This window comes from Polypterus senegalus, chromosome 5 (assembly GCF_016835505.1).
Source record: "Polypterus senegalus isolate Bchr_013 chromosome 5, ASM1683550v1, whole genome shotgun sequence".
NCBI lineage: Eukaryota > Metazoa > Chordata > Cladistia > Polypteriformes > Polypteridae > Polypterus > Polypterus senegalus.
The window spans coordinates 107,918,909-107,942,219 of record NC_053158.1 but is presented as its reverse complement, the minus strand read 5'-3'; the positions used below and the strand labels follow the sequence as shown (position 1 = coordinate 107,942,219).

The 23,311-nt window shown below is 35.9% G+C and overlaps 1 protein-coding gene across 1 annotated transcript in view; it reads right to left on the bottom strand.

Annotated features, from left to right (window-relative positions):
- The window catches only part of LOC120529425 (collagen alpha-1(XXI) chain-like), a 260,096-nt gene that overhangs the window by 57,366 nt on the left and 179,419 nt on the right, over positions 1-23,311 (bottom strand). Inside the window, exon 16 of the mRNA XM_039753207.1 lies at positions 1,855-1,908. Coding sequence (XP_039609141.1) covers positions 1,855-1,908 — 54 coding nt within the window. The remainder of the gene's footprint in view (positions 1-1,854; positions 1,909-23,311) is intronic.

The window sequence follows — 23,311 nt, the reverse complement described above, 5'->3', positions numbered from 1 at the left end:
ATTTTTTTTTAAGTGCATGAACCGGGGTGTTGATAAAGGAATTGATGGATACACAAAGTTCAACCAATTTTCTCATTGGTCCATTTAGGTTCAAAATTAAGGCACCTGTGCCCACTGAAGTATAAAAGGAGCCTGAGTTGGACACAGGAGGAAAAAAACAAATAAAGAGAAAAAACAGAGATTAAAGGAAAGCACAAGTAAATAGGCCTTCATGGGGAAAGTTGCCTTGAGAGGTGCAGTGGCACTTCAGGGTAGGGTCACTCCTTCTGAATGCTTAAGGAGGTGGCACGACAGACTGCTCTGAGTGGGCTCCTGCTGATAGCCAAGGGATTACAGCCAGAGAAAGGAGCAGGGCATGCAGGGTCCCCTCAGACATAGAGTGAAGGAGGCAGGGACATAAGCCAGATTTAAAGGGTTGACTTTGCCTGACAGAGTATGTCTCCTCATGCTGAGGGCACCGAAAAGGGTGAGCTTGAGGAGGGATTGGTTTTAGAAGGAAGCACAGAAGCTCAGGAGTGATTTTAAAGGCAAGAACCTGCCTCCACCCCGTGACCCAGAAGCGGAAGGCACTGTAATGAAAATGCATGTATGTACTTAGCTGATGTAAGAGGTGGAATGTAAGAAAAAAGCAATAACAACAAAAAAATAAATAAATAAAAATACACTAAACCTTTATGTGGTAAATGCAAATAAGGCATGGGAATATGTGTGAATTGTAGCACAAAAACCCCAATCAAAATGTAAGATTTATCTGTGGCTAGTAGTAAACAGAAATTGTTTGAAGGATTGGCCAGAAAGATAAAGTTTGTTGTTTACTTGTTATTTCACATTGATTATGTCCCTGGAATTCCTTCCAGCAGCACTTCTGGGTGTAGCGGAAGTGCTGCCATCCAGGGCTCCACAGTCCTCTGGGCGCCCCCTTGTGGTGGCCACGGGCCCCAATAGGGTTGAGCTTCCATGCTCGGATCCCGTGGCCCCCATACAGACCAGGGCGGCTGCCCTCTCATGGCCAGGGGATGTATGGTCCCTCTCCCGGTCCTTTCAGGCATCCACCCACCAGAATATATATATATATATATATATATATATATATATATATATAAACAGCTGCTGATGTCCGAGGTTCGATCCCCATATCCCTGTCCCAATAAGAGTGAAACATGTGTCGTGTACTGTTACAGATATTTTGACTGACAGGTTAGAACTAATTTGATCAACTTTAAAAACCTTTGTTTCAGTTTTAATGTCATTGAGTCATGTGCCATCTTCTGAGTTTCTGATGGAGCAAACAGTTGTTAAGAAATAGTCTGAAGAGGACATTTAAAAAAATGAAGTTTCTTATTCAAAGTGATTTCTAAAACACATGGGACTGAGTTAGTCTGTTGGAATAGGTGTGGCACCTAAATTGAGTGCACCTCATATTGGAGATGCTGAGTGGGTTGATTGTTTATCCTATGAAAGACACCTGTTGCACCATGTACAAGAAATAAAATCAAAAGGCACATTTTCATTTAATTCAAGTAAAATATATCCCAAAAGCTAAAATGTTATGTTCAAAATAGTCAGCCCCAGCCCATAGTCTGAAAAAGGCAAATTCAAATATTTCTACCCTTCTGAATTCATTGAAGATTCTTCTTTGCATCAATAGGAATCAACAGAGTAAAGAAAGAGGATGGGAGCCTGCATTACAGGTCCTCTAAATTAAGTGTTTATGTGGGCCATGTTTACTGGAAATACAAGGAGGAAGCACTCCAAAGAAATATAGTAGCAAGTTGTATGACACATCTGTTTTTAATTTTCTGAGTCATACATTCTAAGTAACTTAAAATAAGAGTTAATAAATATAATACTTACCGGACTACCTTGCCATCCATTTGCTCCTGGCTCTCCTGGTTCACCTTTTTGTGCCTGGAAATAGAGAGTCAACATAGTTATTTATACCTGGGGTACAAAATAAACAATTCGAAAAATTATTAGAGGAATACACTACATTAAGGTTAGTTTCAACATTGATAAAGTATAGACATTTTACACTTGTTGAAATTGCAAGATGACACTTCCGAGTTTACAGATTTTTTTCAAATGTCTAATCCTTGCCCTTCATGCAAATGAAGTGTTATATGATACTGAGCAGCCAAATACAGCTGTTTACAGAACTTTATATTGTGGAAAGAAAACTGTATGTCCAAAACTCTGGTAAATGTCATTTGAAGGCATCATATGTGCTAAGAAATACTGTGTTGTTATGATGCTGCAGCTGAGGGCCCACCCTCAAAGTTCTGAGATGCTTCAGCATTATTACAGTGGCATTGCTATTCAGCTCTTGTTGTTCTGTTCTTTTTGGATTCCCTTGCTTTCTTAAGTGTTCATCTTTTGATTCTTTTACTTTTGAATGCTTTCTTTGATTTCTTCTTTTACTATTTGTGTTATGACCTTGACTTTGTTCTATTTTTTTTCTTTTAAGCAACCTTTTGTTACATATTTCCTCTTGTTTTTTTAGAACCCTTTGTATTAATAAACACTTTAATTTTTAACAACAATAATTGATATTGTTGATTTTGGACAGAGTTTCATGATTCCCCTTTCCTCTTTGAAATTTTTAAGCTTTGGCATCTTTTGGGAGTGCAGGCCACAAGCCTAGATCTAGAATTTGAGCAACTGGCATACTCTGAGCTTTTGAGTCCTATTGGTATTTTTTAGGCACATCACAAAGTCAGGCTTGTTTTTGGTGCTTATGTGTATTTTTTGAGTTTTGCATGCTATGAATTCATAACCAAATGCCTCAGCCCATAAAAAAACAAAAAACAGAAGAAATCTCAATAGCCTGATGCCTGTTGATAACAAACATCCCATATATATGTCTGACTCTTCAGCAGGACAATGCCAGGGCACACCCAGCCACTGTGGGTCCAGAGGAATGAATCCTGGTGTGCAGGTAACATCTTGTCCTGCCTTCCCTCCTGACCATAATCCAAAAGAGCAACTTCATCATACCTTGGATTACAACCTCCAGCGATGCAACCCTCACCTGCCAATGGTCAACAACATCTTCATCCCTTTCTGCAGACCTGAGATAACATTCCACACTGTAATGGCTCTGTGCATCAGAGATGTTCGCCAGTGATGGCTACAAGAGGCAGAATCTTAAAGACGTTTATGTCCACAGTTATTATTATTTTGCTGTTGCTTTTGTTATTACACTGTTTTATTTTCCTGCTATTTGGAATTGTTCATAGTTATTTCAACAATGAAGACTGAAGTTTCACTACAAAAATAAATGTTGTGTTTCTTATTTCAATCAGTATATTTGTTGTTGAAAGAAAACTTTTATGCATTCTGGCATTGCAATATAGATTGGAGACTAAAAGGGAGGGCTAAACTGTTTCCCCAGAAGAATAAACAAAGACCACCAACTGACCGTTCTCTACATTTTATATAGTTTCACACTACAATACAATTCACTGTGAGTTGTTTTATGTAAGCACAATTATGTTTATGAGTGAAAGGTTACTCACCATTTTCCATCCTTTTTACAGCATGTTATTAAAGGATACATTTATTTATTCTTATTAGAAACTGCCCTTTACCTATCTATAATACTTAATAAAGCTCTTATGTCATGGAACATCAAATCTGAAGTTAAGGAAAATTTCACTAATGCAGTGCTTGAATATCACTACTATGAATACTTTAGAATGTGTTAATCACAAATACAGTACTTGTAATTTTAGTACAATCTATGTTTGGATCATGTACAGTATATTGTGTACACAGAAGTCAGAAGAAGCTAGAGTTGCAAATGTAATATAACACTAAATGCCTACTGTACCATTTCTTATTTTTTCCACAACAAGAAGCAATTTCTAAATTTGCCAAATTTCAACTTGCCATACTATCTTTTTTATTCAGGGCATGCATCCATTTAAATGGGACAACATTTTAAAAAGTGCACAGCTACATTAAAAAAAAATAAAAACGTACAAGCTATCTAAACTTTTAAATTCTGGAAGCTTGATCTTAATCAATGAGAACATCTGACATCAATGACCATCATTAAGGAGTAAGGACTGTGGTCAATGACAATATCCACATTACTCATTCCACATCATTGCTTATCTGTGTTATCATGAATAAAATAATAAACTAACCTACCAAACTTGTCATTTTTGATTATGTGATAATTTGCAAATTAATATTTCATCGTATTTTACTAAACAAAGAAACAGTAAACTAATGACATACAATTTTCATTACTGCATGCTGAATGTATTTACAGAAAGCCATTAATTTGTTCCAAGTGGTAGAAGTTATTTGTTGAAATTATATATAAAGAAAATCTTCAAAATATTGCTATAATTATTTCAGTGTCTGCTTGTCTGTCATTTTGTCTGCCCAGCTCTCTACTCCTGACATCACTCTTCCCCCTCCCCTCACCCCGCAGCCTCTGTCTCGGATTAGTGCGAATATATCGCTACTGCAAGTGAACTACGATTCTTAGTGCAATGAGAGAAGTCGCAAAATCAACCGGAAATAATTAAAAAAAAAAAAGATCTAAATTCGTTAAGTAGCTCTCTCATTCGCTAACTAAGTGCAGTTAAGGTTATATCCCGAGACAGACGCGTAAGTGAGGAGGGCCCCCATCTCCACAGCCCAATGAGTCCCTCTTGAATTTGCACTAATAAAGCGGTACCGCAAACGAATTATGATACTTAGCATGATGAGAACGTCGCAAAATAAACAGAATGTTCCAAGCAAATTATAGAAAAAACCTTAATCTGAATCTGCTAAGTAGTTCTCTCATGAAAAGTGGACAGATATACAAATCGGTTTAAAAAATTATAAGAAATAGTGCTTGAACCATGAAATTATTAAAACACCTATGGACCAAGGGTAACCTACATTCCAAATTTCAAGTCCCAAGTCCTCATGGTTTGGCAGATTTCATGATGAGTGAGTCAGTGGTATTTGGCTTTTATATATATAGATTTAAATTCTAGAGAAAATTATGTTATATCTAAATATAAAATTCTGTACTATTTTAAATATTGTCCATTTCTTCCAAAAGAAATGTTAAGAGACTTGTGGCAAAGGGCTGTTTGTCTCTGCCACTCACATAAACAAATGAGTGATGAAATCAGCTCCAGCTACCTTTATTTATTTACAGCGCTGGGAAATTAATGCGTTACAGACTTTCATATACAGTATATGAATGCTATAGTTCATAAGCTACCTTAATCCCATCATCTGTATCCTATACTTGCACTAACAGGGTTAATAAGAGCCACAGCCTTTCTTGCCACAATGAACATAAGGCACAATCTGACTTTGGAGGATTTACCACATAATTTAGGTGCAGAAAGTGGTCATTTGTGTATTATTTTACTAACATGTGTCTGAGTTTCATTTCTTGTGTTATGCAGTAAATCTATGCCAAACAAAAATATAATTTACGATAGACAAAAATATCACATCTAAGAAAAGTCTGTTTTTTTTAAGGATGTCACTTTCCAAATATGAAATGTGACAATATTGTCCCATCCACATATACAATCATGATTCTATGCTTTTATGACATTATGTTGCCTATCACACAGTAACAGTCAAATACATTTAATGTAGAATTCAGGACTAAACATCACGTGAGAGAGCTTACAGTTTATTAGTAAATGCTCAGGAAGGGCTGACAGTTTGCTTGTTAAACTTGCACCTGTCTTCAGCAACAAAACAACGCTCTCCAAAATAACTCCTTAGAAATCCCAGGAGAAAAACAATGTGGTGTGTTTTTTACAGTAATAGTTCTCCCTTTAAAAAAAGTTAGTTAATGTAAAACTCAATGGCTGTCTATATACTTACTGAATAGGTTAGGTTAGGTAGATTTTATTATTCTAGATGGATACTTGTTTGTAGTAGTAAAGTACAAAACATAAGACACCGTTGGATACAGGACACAAGAAAATAACCAAAGAAACAATAACTGATGACTAATGTTATCATAAATTCACATACTCAAGATTAGTACAAAGATTAATAATTACTTATAACAGTATACAAAATAATCATTCAGAATTTAGCATTAACCAGTTTTACTACAAGTAACAGAATTCTAAATATTTATAGCACTGGGAATAAAAGAGTTCTTAAGTCTGTTGCTCTTTACCATTAGAAAAGTAAATCTGCAGCCTGATGGCAATAGCTGAAATTTAGAGAAAAGAGGATGACAATTGTCTGACTGAATTGAGTCAGCCTTCTTTCTAACCTGTTTGCAATACATCAGTGTTAGAAGTTTGCTGCAAGCCAATAATTTTACTGCTAGCTTTTACAATGTTGTTAAGATGGTTTATTTTCATAATGTTGAGGTTACCAAACCAACAAATAAAAGCAAATGTGACAAAAGATTCAATAAAGGACTTCAAAAAGTTTCATTATGGGTTTGTCCACTTTAAAGCTACAGAGTTTCTTAAGAAACAAGTGTCTGCTCCTTCTTAGAAACGTGTTTTGTATTAAGATCAAAGTTTATCCTGTTATCAGTGATTGTTTCTAGATATCTGTAGTGATCCACCCTGTCCAATTTCTCCCCTTTAATTAAGTTGAGACAGTGGAAGGAGGACAGCACCATGACCATATCCTTTGTCTTAGAAATGTTTAGCTGTAAAAATGAACAATCAGTGATTCGACAAAATGGTCAACAACAGGTCCATGGCTGCCCCCCTTATCTTGTAGAATGACAAAGTCATCTCCAGATTTCAGAGTTTATTTGTTCTTGTGTGAACTTGTTCAATCAATTTTCCATTTCTGTTTAATTTTGTTGAAGATCTGATGACATTCACTGTGACAACTATGCTAAAATATTGAAAATCAGATGGGTGGTGAAACCATTTTCACTGCTCTGATTGTTTGCTAGTGTCAAAGCTCACATGCACATTTTTTAATCTGTATGTAAAGCGACCTTGGGTTTGTGAAAGAGCTTAGGAGCACGCACTGATACAGTGCATTGCCGCACCCACCACACGACAAACCAACTCAGGATCCAGATTAGGACCCGAGTATAGCCATGTAATGGGTGATACCTCAGCACCACACTAGTTCAGATGGAGTGAATCTGTCACCAACTCCCAAGTTTTTCCCTGCAGGTTGGAGGGCCTACATACAGGGATGGATGCAGATTAATGTCATACCCAGGACTGAGCAATTGCAGGTTACGGGCCTTACTCAAGGGCCCAACGAAGCAGAGTCACTTTTGGTATTTTACGGGATTCGAACTGGCAACCTTCCGATTGCCAGTGCAGATCCCTAGCCTCAGAGCCACAACCCTGCCCCATGGTTTGTGAAGGGCACTCTATAAATGCAACTTACTATTATTATTATTACATACTATATATTAGTGCTCTTCATGAATATAAGTACTGTGCTGTTATTGTTACCTAGTAAGGCCAAATCAGTTCTCTCCTTTCTTTCTATTTATCTAATATCCTTCTTTTAAATATCCTGGTACTTCCATGCATTCATTCAGTTGCCAAACCTGATTTTCCCATTTCACACTTCCATATCTGGCAGCATTAAGCCATCAAAGGATGTAAAATAAGTCCTTTACAGAACTACTAGCTTGACAAAGCAAAACCCAAATGTCATTAGGTTCTGAACAGTTAGAGCAATCAGTTTATTTGAAGTAAATGCATTAAATCTGTAAACCTTACAATTAGTTGACAGTATTTTTATAATTATTTTCTTAGAAACACACCCTAAGACCTGGTATACTTAGTTTTATGCAAACATTTGGAATAATTCTAGTTACTAGTTCACAATATCAAAGCCAGGAGGTTAACAAAATAGTTCCCACAAGTTGAAACCCTGTCTCAGTGAAAGCACCACTGCTTTACCCTCCAAAAGCACCTTAATTACAGGCTAGGGTGACATCTATTTAATTTTCTAATATTCTTCCTGTGTATGTGTCCGGGGGAGGGGGTGTTGGTTCATTTAATAGGAAACTCAAGTTTCCAAAGATGATTGTTGCTCCCTCCTACCCCAGAAGTTCACTTTTATTTGAAATTTATTTAAATTTGTTGAATAGAAAAAATGTATTCTAAATTTTATGGAATGATTTTTAAAGAGTTGTTACTTAAATTTCAATATATCCTGTCTATAACATACTATTTTTGAGCACATTTAGTCAATGAATTAATATACCTACACCAATACACCTTTATAGTAAATACCTCATTGTGACTGTTCTCTTATCTTTATCCAAGTCAAGATTTTTTCCCCGTTTTTTTGTAATTCTTGTGTGTCATTGTGGGGATTATTGTTGTTATTGCTTGTTATAATATTTTGTGAACTTCTATCCATGTATTGTTTCACAAAGCTATGTTTAAACCATGCTCCCATAAAAATGCATTTGATTTCATTTAAATGTACCACAATTACAACCTATTTACTATGGCAAATTTGTTACAGTTGAAGCATGAAAATGATTAAAGTGTATTTATAAACTGCCTTCTGTCTTTCATGATCAAATCTAAGGTTAATTGTTTAGCTCTGTAGACCATATGAAACGTGTTATTGATTTTTTTGATGTGACTCACTCACAAACTAAATAATACTGTAGCTTGTAAAATATCTGACAGTTTTTCATATGTAGGCTATGCCTTCTGTTAACACTGAGATGGGAGGTAAACAAATAGATGGATAAAATTATTTTTATACCTTATACAATATACGAGAAGCAGATTTTACAAAATTTCAAAATAACAACTGATTTAGTATTTTTCCTTTTCTCAACTGAAAGAAATTAACTTTTACTAATAAGTTTGAGCAAATTACTTTTAACATATTAATTTAATTTTCAGTGTTTAACAATACTAATATTAAAATCCCAATTGATACCATTGTCATCAGATAGGAACAATCAATATATAGCTGTGGTTTGTTAGTCTAATTTCACAGTTCACTCTGGAAGCATCAGGGTAAACCACTAAAATGAGGTGAAAACTCTGGTTGCATTAGAGCCTGTATTATTCAATTTTCAGATAGAATCACTAGTGTCACTCAAAGCATGATCCAGACAATTTATGAGAGAAGGTGCTCCCAGGAAGGTATAAAAAAGTATGAAAGAAATGAATGGCAGTTTGTCAAATCTATTTGAAATAGACAAATCTCTGCGTGAGGCACTTGTCTAGGCATCCTGATAAATGAGTATTGGATTAAACAAAATCATTATTCTTGGTCTAATGAAATTACTGTTTCAAGTGCAACACGTGGTGACACAGCTCCAGATCTCATTATTTTTCTGAACAATAAAGACAGAGTAATAAAAACAAACGTTATTGATACTTTGCATTTATCTGGTATATTATTTTTTGATTCGAAAATTGCGATTGTAAAGTTCTAGTTTTCAAAAATAGAATACAAAAAAGTTATTGATACTTTAAGCAACAGTGACCACAGCTGATCACAATGGTTGAGATTGTTTTTGAAAACACACAAATGTTCACAAAGACAAAGATCTATAAAATGCAGAAAGTAGACTTCATGGGAAATGAGGAGGTGTCTACAAAGCACAGCATGGGATAGCAAAAACTATAAACGATAGGTGGTGTCACTTCAGAGATATTCTGATCCAGGCTAAAATTAAGTCAATTTCAAAAACAAATAAAAATACTAAAAAAATGACCACAATGGAAAAATAAGGACATTAATAAGAATTTAAAAGTAAAAACTCCACTGTAAAAAAAAAAAAAACAGGCAAATAAGTCTGACTCAGAGGAATAGCAAAACAAAAATGGATCCTAGTCATTAAAGACCAATAAGTCCTATGATGCAAGCTATAATAAGAAACAAGTTAGAAACATACCTGTATGGAAATAAAATACTAAATAACTGCCAGCACATGTTTATGAGGGGAAGAACTTGACAAACCAATCTTTTTGATTTTTCTGATCAAGTAAATAATAGTTGACAAAAGCAAAGCATACAACATAATTTACTTTGACTTTCAAAAAGCCTTTAATATGGTCCTGCACTGAAGATAACTGGAAGCTATAAGCTTCAGAGCTAACCTACAAAACTGGATCTCACATTGATTAACCAACAGGAGTCAAAGAGTACAGATAAGAGGAGAATGCTCCACATAGAGTGAGGTCATTTGTCTTTTGTCTGTCTGATTTATAATAATGAAACTAATTCCAGTAAAATGAGTCAACTTGTGAAATTTGCAGATGAGATTGCAAAATGGGAGCAATGACAAACACTGAGGAAGCAGCAAAAAGGTTAAAAAGACTCAGACAAGCTTCAGAACACTAGGAAAATACATTTAAATGTAGAAAAGTGCAAGGTGCTACACATGGGCAAAAAAGAACATCAATTATCATTACAAGATGAGAGAAACTATCCTAAAGACCTCTAAAAGGATTTAAAGTTTAACTTGACATAACATTTTGCTAATCTAAGCGATGTGCAGAAGCAATTCAAAAGGCACATAAAATGTAATGTTATATTGTTAAAACTAGTAAATATAAATCAAGGGGTTCAGACTATATAATGTATTAGTGAGAACACATCTGGAGTATTGTGTGCAGTTCTGGTCATCATTGTACAAGAAGGACAGCACTTGAAGCTCTGCAGATGAGAGCAACTGAGTGCATTCCAGGACTTAAGGGCATGTTGTATTCTGACAGACTCAGAGAATTACAAGTGTTTAGTCTTGAGCAGATGAGACTTTGTGGGAACCTAACTCACATTTTCAAAATTCTTGAAGGCACTGATAAGAGTTAATTCAAGAGAATTCTTTCAACTTACTTGAGGACATCTGTGAAAATTAAAGGGAAATGCATTGAGAACTAAAGTCAGGAAGCCCTTCTTCACCTAAAGAGCTTTGGGAATTTGGAACAAGCTACCAAGTCTTGGTTTACTTTAGCACTCTAAAATAGTCACAAAATCTGAATATACCTTACACACATACAATACATATTCAATACAATCACGCTTGATCAAGAAATAAATGCACATTAATTAAAGCAAGATGCTATACGTCATAAAATGATGACGTAGAGAAAAAAAGAAGGAACTGGAATTTTCCAGCAAGCAGAGTTGTTTGGCTGACCTGTAGAGAGGCCATGGTTAAATGAGAAACCTGGCTGACTTTTTTTGTGATTACCAAACACAGTAAATAAAAATGTAGTCAAATGTATATTCATTCACACTGACTACCACTATATTTATCCTAAATGCTGTAATGACTTCACTAAACACAACAATCACTATCACCTGGAAATTCTTAAGTACATTTAAAAGATTGATACAAAAAGTAGTGCAGTGGTAAAAAAAACTAAATGGGAAAATAAATTAACATATTAAAATGTACTTTTAATATATACAATAAAGACATATTTGGAACCTACATATTCTAGAACCTTACTACTAACTACATACATACATACTAACTACTAACAAAACATTATTACAAACAAAAAGGTAGATACCAGTTCATAGCCTTGGCTGTCTCTGCATTAAGAAGACATCTAAGAAACAACATGTGAAGTTAATCCCTTGCAAACTAAAGTCTTACAGTAATTAAAGAAGCCATGAAGGAGCCTTATTAGAGAGCCTGCAATGATGTACTTTGCACAAATGACCTTACAGTAATGACCAGTGCAAGGTTATCAGTCCGAAAGGCAAAAAGGCCAATTTGATCCAGAGATGTTAGAATCTATTTAAGAGAGAATCCAAAAAGAACAGCCAAAAGGTAGGCCAAGTTAGAAACCAAATTAAAAAATAGAAAACATGACTGCCAGAAATAAGAAAAAAAAGATCATTTATGGACCAAAAACTAAAGCAGAGCTCCTATTAACTAAATATCATTCCCCTAACTAAACAGTCGAAGCACAACTATCTAAAGTTTAAATAGTTTTGGAATGCAGACCTACTTCTTATATGATGATTGTGCAATGATATCATATGCTACATACATGTGATTGACTATAGACTTGTTAAGTGAAAACACTATTTCTCCATCCACTAAAACTGAAAAGAAAATGATATAACCCCAGGAGAAAAAAAACCAACCATAAAACTGTGCAATGAGACATGATGCCCCAAAAGCTGAAGAGAGAAGATAACCCATCAAATCCCTGTCCCAAAAAATTAAATTTTTAATGATTTAATTTAATGCATTTAATAAATGTTTTATCAACAAAAAATATTTAATAATAATAATATAAATAAAAGTTAGACAAAACAGATCCAAACGAACAGGGAGTTAATAAAAATGCATGAAAAAAGAAAAACTTGAAGAAGCAAAGATGATTATCATATTACAAAAAGCAAATCAGAAGTGGACTAAGAAATGAGACATTACACAGCAAAATTTCTAAATCTAAATACTAAATTCAAAAATCAGAATGAGTCAAAACAAAATGCTCCAAAGATCACAAACAAAAAGCAAAAGAGCAGAAAACAGATAAAGTACACCAGTGCCACTTATGGAGTGTGGGTGACTGCAACAATCTAATATACGCAGACCCTTCAGGGACTGCAAAGTTGACTATTTATAGCACCTGTGACCTGTTGTCTAATTCAAGTTGTCATCCTCCCACCATCAGAAAACAATTACACAGGTAGCAGCATAATTAGCTTCAAACAGGACATACATTTGGCTTAAAGAACTAAAAGAAGGTAATTAATAATCATAAAATTAACTAACTGATATTATGATAATTCAGAGAAAATAAAAGAAATAAACACAAAAGAAAAAACAAAAAAAGTCAGGGATAAGCCCCACACTAAACCATGACACCATTCTGATGTTAGAATATAATGATAAATGTTAATGCCGAAAAGAAAAGCAATTCAAATCTTTTCTGTTTATTGCCATTCTGCACATATACAATTGTGCAAGAAGGAACAAAATTTAGTTTCTATTGGACATTAGTGAAAAATACAACACAATATAACAAAATGACACAGGCATTACCAAGCATAAAACCAAATGACCCAATATTGATAAATGAAACAAACAGATCAGTCTATGTACTGTCTAGAATTCAACAATCTAACAGCCTGTGGGAAAGAGCTATTCCTTACTCTGTTGTTTTGGCTTGCAGGCTGCGATACTGTCTTCTGAAAGGCAGAAGTGTGATGACTGTGAAAAGGGTTCCTGGGTTAAATAATGATGGCATTTGCTCTACTGACACACTGTTTACTACAAATACTCTGGATGGTGGGCAGTGTAGTGCCAATGATGGACTTAACAGTCTTCCTCACATGCTGCTGGGGTCCCTGGTCAGCGACAGTGCAGTTCTCATACCAGATAATAATGCAGCATATTAAGATGCTTTTGATGGCACTCCAATAGAAACTTAAAAAAAATGGAAGATGGAAATCCAGCATTTTTCAGCCTCCTTAGAAAGTAAAAACACTTTTTTGCCTTTCAAATTATGATATATTGTTGTCGAGGAGAGGTCTGGAAATGTAAACGCCCCGGAACAAAAAACTGTATTCTTCCTCAACCACTGAACTAGTAATGCACAAGGGAGTGTGGATGGCTCAAGTCCTCCTAAGGTTAATAATCATCTACTTGGCCTTCTCAACACCGAGAGATCACCAGACTGGAAGCAACTCCATTCCTATAAGCTGATTAATCGTAGTTTGTAATGAGGCACAATTGTGGAGTCATCTGCTTACTGCTGTGTTTAGCAACACAGTCATGTGTCAGTAGGTAGTAGTGGGCTCAGCACACAGCACTGTGGTACACCAGTATTCAAAATTAATCCTTATAGCCTAGGGTTTATTACTCAAAAAGCTGAAAAATCAATTACAAAGTGAAATATCCAGGACCACTGAGAACAGCTTTTGTACAAATAGTTGATGAACAATGGTATTAAATGCTGAACTAAAATCTATAAACAGCATTCTATCTTAACAATCTTTATGCACCAGGTGGATTAAAGTACTGCAGCAGCGATAGCATACTTAGTGGATCTATAATAGCGGTAGGCTTATTGGTTTAGGTCTAATGTAGGAGAAATGGAGGATTTGATGTGTAACTTGATTAGTTTCTCAAAATATTTCATAATTACTGGCATAAGTGCAATTAGGAAAGAGTCACTGAGGTAGAATACTGATGATTTCTTGGGAACAGGGATGATGTTAATGGATTTAAAGCATTTTGGAACAGTAGACTAGGCCAAGGAGGTGTTAAAAATGTCAGTGAAACACTTCCACTAGTTCACTATTACACTCTCTTAGCACCTGACTGGGGATACCATCTGGTCTCTAGCCAAGGTCATCCTCACATCAGCCATGGAGAAGACAGGGGTCACCTGGGAAGAACTCTGGTTTAATGGCCAGGGCTGTGATGAGTGCCTCGAACCATGTATATAAATCACTGAATGGAAAGGGACTTATTCCTGTCATCAGTAATAATGTTCTTACTCTTGTAATCAGTGATGGACTTCATTCACTGCCACATCCATCTTGGGTCCTTATCTATAAATTGCTCCAATATCCTAAAATTGTATGTTGATTTATGTTTCCTGATCTATACTAAAAAAAGGTAAAGCCCTCACTGACTGACTGACTGACTGCCTAACTCACTCACCCACTGACTCATCACTAATTCTCCAACTTCCCATGTAGGTGGAAGGCTGAAATATGGCAGGCTCATTCCTTACAGCTTACTTACAAAAGTTAGGCAGGTTTCATTTCGAAATTCTACACGTAACGGTCATAACTGGAACCTACTTTTGACCATATATATGGCCATAGCCTGCAGCTCAGTTGCTGTGTGAGGCGGAGTTGCGTCCCGCATCATCACGCCTCCCACGTAATTGAGTTCCTGCCCATATAAGGCAAATATTTGCAGGTGAAGGACTGTGCTTATGCAAACGAAGATGAGATGGTCTAGTGTTTGGCACAAACCCAGTGAAAGTGCAAGAGAAACTTTTAAGTGCCAGGTCTTAGCTAACATTAAATAAAGCCGTGGACATCGCAGGATCACACAAGACAGCGGCTCACGTGACCTGACTGTGAACACAGTACGTAGAGAATAAGGAAGAGCTCTGAACAAAAAACGCATTACACAATTGAGAAGTCAGCAAAAGAATATGAAGTGAGTGACGCATACAAGCATATTCATAAGTGCAGCTACTGCAGAAACAAAGCACGGTGTAAACCGTGAGTTTAAATTAAGTTTAAAGACACGCTGCCGCTGGCGTTTTTAAAATTGCTGGTGAAGGACTGTGCTTATGCAAACGAAAATGAGATGGTCAGGGATAGAATAGTGTTTGGCACAAACTCAGCAAAAGTGCGACAGAAACGTTTAAGTGCCAGGTCTGAGCTAACATTAAATAATTGCTGGTGAAGGACTGTGCTTATGCAAACGAATAGAAACTAAATGTTACGTTATTTTTAAAATGTTTCCTTTTCTTTTTCATAACTTCTTTAACACACTTCTTCTGCACTATGAAGCGCAGGTATTTTGCTAGTAATGAATAAATTGGTTCTGGATAATTTTAAGGGTTACCAAAAAATGTTCATGTCACTTAAAAGTCATGGCTTAATCAAGGAAGCTTTCCTGGCTTAAGTTTGTTTTTCATTTGTTCATTTATTTAGTTGTGTTTTCTATACATCTTTAATGTTATTGAATATGTTTCTAATTTTCTGTTTTTGTATTCTATTGTACATAAATTAGTATTTTCTTGTTTGTTAAGTTTACTTTGTTCTCTTATGTTAATTATGATAATTTTCTGCCTTTTCCTATACATGTTGAACTTAAAATAGCACCCTAGCTGACGGATAGCTCTCTCTTCTATATAAGACCTGTGAGGCCTCAAGCTTGGACTGAAACATTAATTTTCATATTTATGTTACTCAGCTCCCTTCTTTGGATTACCTCTTAGTTCTGGATTAATATAAATTCTGGTTTTGCATTTTCAGGATTTCAGGAATCTAGCTTTTGTGCAAGGATTTGCTCTTTGAATTTTGTATTAGATTATTTTTGTGTTTCCTCTTTTGTTTAAGGAAATAAAATAACGGAGTTTGGAAAAGCAACCAGCCACTACCAAAATACTAGTGAAACCTTGCAAAGAACAAAGATCTGTAATAAAATCCACTGCCAATTCTCCCAAAAGGCGACCAGGAAAACGAACAAGTTAAAAATAAACCCATAGGAGACCCTGATCATTTTTTTGGTTAAAACAAGTTTTATAGACAAGTATGTAATAATTTATATCCTGATTCATTGATTCCCATCAGAAATAGATGACATGGCCTGGAACCGATTCTGACACAAAAAATTCTATCAAGTGCAATAATTGGTATGTCTTGGAATGATGAAACTTTTGTAATTATGTTAGGTTTATTCATGACTGTAGCTGCTAAAAATTTCTCTGGCAGTAAAAGATTTTTCGTGTTTTTTGGGATCTTCATCATTGTCAAGTTGCGCAGAAAGGGGCATCAGCATTCTGGTTAATATTTCCAATGAGATATGAAATAAAAAAATTAAACTAAAAACAAGTGACTATATGGGTTTTGTGGCATTAATTCACTTAGCTTATTTTAAATATATCACATTCTTATGGTCAGTAAAGATTAAAGGGTGTGCAAAACCAATAATACCATTCTTTAAGGTGACATTTATTGCCTAAAGTTCTCAGTTTAGTCACTGAACGTGAAAATGGTCTTAATCTCCAAAATAAAAATATTGCATATGATTTTATCATTTTCTTCCTCTTCTTTCAAGGGGTGCATTATTGTGGAATTTATGAGACTTACCAGATACGCTAATAGGCTTGTCTACTCCAGCTTTAATATAAACACACACATTAATACAATCATACACATAGAGATCCTATCCAAAGTCTGGATTGCCATTCACCCAACAATATTCCACATAGAACCCCATCACATTAGTACATTAAAGAGTGTTGTCTATTGCCTGTCACTCTTAGTATCTACAGTTAGGTCCATAAATATTTGGACAAAGACAACTTTTTTCTAATTTTGGTTCTGTACATCAATTTTAAATGAAACAACTCAGATGCAGTTGAAGTACAGACTTTCTGCTTTAATTCAGTGGGTTGAACAAAATGATTGCATAAAAATGTGAGGCAACTAAAGCATTTTTTAACACAATCCCTTCATTTCAGGGGCTCAAAAGTAATTGGACAAATGAAATAACTGGAAATAAAATGTTCATTTCTAATACTTGGTTGAAAACCCTTTGCTGACAATGACAGCCTGAAGTCTTGAACTCATGGACATCACCAGATGCTGGGTTTCCTCCTTTTTAATGCTCTGCCAGGCCTTTACTGCAGCGGCTTTCAGTTGCTGTTTGTTTGTGGGCAATTCTGTCCGAAGTTTAGTCTTCAACAAGTGAAACGCATGCTCAATTGGGTTAAGATCAGGTGACTGACTTGGCCATTCAAGAATTTTCAACTTCTTTGCTTTAATAAACTCCTGGGTTGCTTTGGCTGTATGTTTTGGGTCATTGTCTATCTGTATCATGAAACGCCGCCCAATCAATTTAACTGCATTTAGCTGGATTTGAGCAGACAGTACATCTCTGAACACCTCAGAATTCATTCGGCTGCTTCTGTCCTGTGTCACATCATCAATAAACACTAGTGTCCCAGTGCCACTGGCAGCCATGCACGCCAAGCCATCACACTGCCTCCACCGTGTTTTACAGATAATGTGGTATGCTTTGGATAATGAGCTGTTCCACGCCTTCTCCATACTTTTTTCTTGCCATCATTTTGGTAAAGGTTGATCTTGGTTTCATCTGTCCAAAGAATGTTTTTCCAGAACTGTGCAGGATTTTTTAGATGTTCTTTAGTAAAGTCCAGTCTGGCCATACTATTCTTGAGGCTTATGAGTAGCTTGCACCTTGCAGTGCACCATCTGTATTTACTTTCATGCAGTCTTCTCTTTATGGTAGACTTGGATATTGATACACCTATCCCCTGGAGAGTGTTGGTCACTTGGTTAGCTGTTGTGAAGGAGTTTCTCTTCACCATGGAAATGATTCTGTGATCATCCACCACTGTTGTCTTCCATGGACGTCCAGGTCTTTTAGCGTTGCTGAGTTCACCAGTGCTTGCTTTCTTTCTCAGGATGTACCAAACTGTAGATTTTGACACTTGTAATATTGTAGCAATTTCTCGAATGGGTTTTTTTCTGTTTTCGCCGCTTAAGGACGGCTTCTTTCACCTGCATGGAGAGCTCATTTGTCCGCATGTTGCCTGTTCACAGCAAAATCTTCCACATGCAAGCACCACACCTCAAATCAACTCCAGGCATTTTATCGGCTTAATTGATAATGACATAACGACGGACTTGCCCACACCTGCCCATGAAATACCCTTTGAGTCAATTGTTCAATTACCGTTGAGCCCCTGAAATGAAGGGATTGTGTAAAAAAAATGCTTTAGTTGCCTCACATTTTTATGCAATCTTTTTGTTGAACCCACTGAAGTAAAGCTGAAAGTCTGCACTTCAACTGCATCTGAGTTGTTTCATTTAAAATTCATTGTGGTAATGTGCAGAACCAAAATGAGAAAAAAGTTGTCCCTGTCCAAATATTTATGGACCTAACTGTACATGTGGACACACTAATACAAGCACTAACAAATGTACAGGTATCCTTGCAACAGTGTCTTAGTTCTACCATACTAGTTCTAAACATCAAGGTGTGACCTCTCAGTCTTTATAAACCTGTAGGCAATAAAGCTTCAATCTTCCCACATTGGTGCCCTAATGTTTAATTTAATCAATCAAGATATAAAGATAAAGTATAGAAATTTAAAAGCAATGTGCATTTATTAAAGTATAACAATACCAATAAAAAAAACTATTATAAAAAATAAAATAGGTAGCAAAGTCTGAATATAGTCCTAGAGAAGCTCACTGAAAATCAGTGGGAGGCTTTTTAATTTAACAATTGGCTGTGATGATGCGGATTCTGCTCCATGTTCCCTTCTTACTTTTGGGAGCCTCTTGAACCCAACACCGTTAATAATGTAACCGTATGAGCTGGTCAATGAGGATATCAATTGCAGCACATGGAAAGTGCAAAGTGCAAACAGTGCTTTTATTAAAAACAGTCAAAACCAAAACAGTATCCAAATAAAGTGCAGTACTCAAAGTCAATAAATAAATAATCTGTAAAACCCGGGTAACATGTGGAGGTTAAAATAATCCAATAAATATTCCATTTAAAAAAGAGGTTAAAAATCAAAAATAGCTGGAAGCAGTCCTTAAAAAAAACACCGCCTTCTTCTGCTGGTGGGTCATCTGTTTTTCCCATCTGGGCCCTGCACCAGGGGAGTCACCCTACCTGCAGCTGACCTTCTCCTGCTGGTCTGGTAGCTTTCCAACCCCTGGCTTTGCACGGCTCTGCCAGACTGAGACTCAGATTCCCCATCGACCAAGGTGCTCACGCTGGAGCTTCTACCTTCCAAGCCTCCAACTCCCACTGCCTTATGTGGCAAGCCATCCTCAATCACGGTCACTCCTGCTCCATTGCAAAACTCAGCAGGAGTTACCCAATCCATCTGCCCCCGGATGCCGGCCAAACACCCCGCTAGCGCTCACTTCCCAGCTGCCTATCATTATTACAGCGAGCCTGTTCTCGCTCACTCGCTCCTGCACCGGCTCCTTCTCCAACCTTCTCCCTTTTCTCCTTTTTATTCTCCGTCCTTTTCTTTTTTTTTCTTTTGTCGCGAACTCCGATATTACTTTATATGTCATTGCTTTCGTTGCCTCTTTTGGTCTCTCATTATCAATTGATATAATAATATTATTGGCTGAACATTGAGCAGAATTAGCTAAACTAAGAGAAGGAAGTAAGACAAGCAAAAACAACAAAAATAGAACTCAAAGAAAATAGTGCTCTAATTTTAACTGTGACAGGAATTATTAATAAACTGGAGAATTTAGAACTAATAAATTAAACATAGGGACTGGATAAGGTCAAAACCAAGAGACCAGAAACTGGGGCCAAGACCAAAAAACACTAACCAGAACACTTAATCAAAAAGACTTGGTAAGAGTAATAAATCAAAACACCCAGAGATTTCAATGAAGTATTCACAACCTGGAAGTGCATGGCACTGTGTTTATGCTGTTGTGACAACAAAGTCATGCACTGTGCACATCTGGTTGCCCTAGCATAGCAACCAGATAGTAACTGTGCTCAAAGAGTCCATAAAAAATAAAATTCCATTGTATGAAGATAAAAAAGACAAGTAAAACGAACCATTGTATCAACTGAATTTTTGATATACTAAAACCCCAACATGGAATGGAAATTAATAAAATTAAGCGGAGTGAAACACAAAATAAATGTAGCATATAATTGTAGCAAATAACATAGAAAGAAGAAACATCACAAAATACAAAAAAATCAAAAAACAAAACTTCACAGTGAGACCAAGGTGAAACTATGAGAGTAATGACTTGCTAATACACCAGGTGCCCAATAAGGAAAACTGAAATTAATGCTTCAACATTTAATGCCAAGCCAACAAAAACTGTAATTTTTACAGTTGTATCCTTTCCTTGTCAAAGATTTAATAGTTGTTGACTGGAGACTGAAAAACACCATCACCGTATTTTGATGCTCCTTCTTCTCAAGTACAAATCTTAGTTAACTAAAAAAAATTTTTCATCCTTGTATTGTTAATTTTTTTAATTGAGACAGATGCCCATTTAAAAGGTCTCCCAATTAACAAAGATTTTATAAAAGATATTTTAGATTTATCTGAGTTAAAACACTAAGCTGTAAATTTAACTTGAACTGGTTTAAAAAAACACCTCCACATAAAATTGTGGATTTGCCTATCTGTTACAGCATGGAAGAAGCCACAGCACCTACATTTAAATTCTACTGCAAAATCATTGGTTGCATCATAGTTAACTCAGACATACATGCCACTAGATTGTTTATTTTTAATTGTATTTTTGCTAAACGTGAATTTAATCTTGAAATTTTGTGGTCTATCATATTAGAATCTGAATTTATTTTGTGCTTTGATTAGCAAATATAGAGAAAATCACTCATAGCATTAGTTTTTATAGTGGAGAATATTAAAAAAATACATCAACTAACAGAGAAATCAAACAGGCAGGAGTCATAAAAACAGGGAAAAATTAATGATAAAGGTTTCCTACAAAACAAAACAAAAAATGAATCACAATATCAAACAATGAAGACTTAACACAAAAGAGTATTCTCTTGAGGAAGAGTTGCTCCTTTAATTTCACACAAAATTCAATGGGCTTCTGCTACAGTGTCGTGGTTAATTGGATAAACCGGAAATTCTATGTAACTATGTACTTTACTATATACAATTTTTTTATTTCTTCTACAAGGGCTAATATTATTAGCTCACTTGAGCTGCTTACTGATGAATATGCTACATAAAGTATTTGGTGGTGCTGGTATGAAAGAGACTGCATCAGAAATCTGGATTAAAAGACATCCGCAGTATAGGTATTTGGTAATATTATAAAATAATTTAAAGTTAATGACTGCTATAAAGTCTTTACTCTCCATTAGGATCAAAGCCTAAAATTAGTACTGCTTCAGTATACAGTGGGTTTGAGTAAATGTCTACCAACACAGAAAAAGTCACTAATTGTATTTACTCACTCAAAAGCACTATCCTGTTCTCTTCTAATCACATGATATCACATCAGCTATAAAAAAATCACACTTCATTCTGTTCAACCATGACTTCACTCCATCGGTTATTCTGTTGTATTTTTTTAATGTCCATTTTTTTTTATTTCAAAAATTACTTAATGCTGATTGGTATTGTAAAAATAATGATGAAATGCAGGTGGATAACAATGTTGGCTTTTTCAAGGACGCTGGGCTATAAACTGATAAAAAAAATGTAGTGCAATCAGTTTATGTCAGATTTATTGCCACATATGGTGTACACTATAAAAGTACACACTTAGCCAAGTGTATCACACTGCCAATGCCTGACTGCCTGAATCTCACTTTGTAGATTATGTCAAATACAGCCCCACAATAGGTCATGGTAAGCAAAAGAACAGATATTCCTTATGAATAAATACATTATGTTTTGCAGGCAAGTATGCAATAGCAAAACTTATTTAAAACAGATATTTGGGTTTGGGAGTTTAAGTTGTTCTTTTTGGGTGGTGATGTAGTGAGGAAGAAAGGAAGATTGCTCTTTAAGGGTTTGACACTGTGCATGCACTGGTTTTGTCAACATATTTATCAGAAAAGGGTCCAAACAAAAAAAGAAGTAGGTAAAATGTCTGTTGTAAACACAACATGTCTCAACACAATCCAAAATGAGACAAAAAGACGTACTCTAATTGCCATCCCTAAGTGGTTGAGAAAAGAACATTCCCAGCAGTAGCTACCTTTGATGACATGCTGCTTTTGTCTGTGCTCTAACTTAAACTTTGTGAGAGCTCATGAAATTGTCTGGAGCAGCACACTGGCTGATGGGAATTTAGTCCCCATGTCAGCATTTGCCACAATGTTGCAGATAAGATGAAGGGATGGGGATAGTATACATTAAATACCTTTTTATTGGATCCGACTAGCCAGACTCCAAGACCTGGCTGTTTCTAATGAGTACTTTAGAGAGGATCCGGCTCGTAAGATCCTCATTGTTGGGGACCCGAGTGGCTGGACCAGGCCAAGGGGTCGCCCATGTAACACCTGGCTGCGGCAGATACAGGGTCATTTCCGGAGGGTGGGACTGGACCATGTGTCTCCCTGGGGGTTTGCAAACTGGGATCCCGAGTTGTTTCGTTGAGTAGTGAGTGCGGCAACACACTGTGCCACTGCATGCTCTCCAACTTGACTTGCTTACTGGAAGATTTGTGCAAATTTGACTACACTCAAAGCCTCAGCACCTTCATTTGCAAAAACTAACACACACCTTTTCTCTGTCAGAGTTGTGTCAAAAAGATGATGTGGTGCATTACAATGTCCCACTTGCTATTGCATTATTAAACCTAAAAATGTGTGGCTAATTTTCTTTGTTTTTTTACAATGTCAACAAATTTCAATCAAATCAAAGCATTTTTGAGATTTTGGGGGTATTTCTATTGTTTTCAGATTACCTCTAAATATTCAAATATCAACATATGCTTTCTTACTGCATACCTACTGAGTGAGCAAGTGAATCAGTCAATCAACTTTGCATTATTTATATTAATAAATGAAAGCTTGCCCCAAATAAACCTAGCCATGCTCCTAATGATATCTATCTATCTATCTATCTATCTATCTATCTATCTATCTATCTATCTATCTATCTATCTATCTATC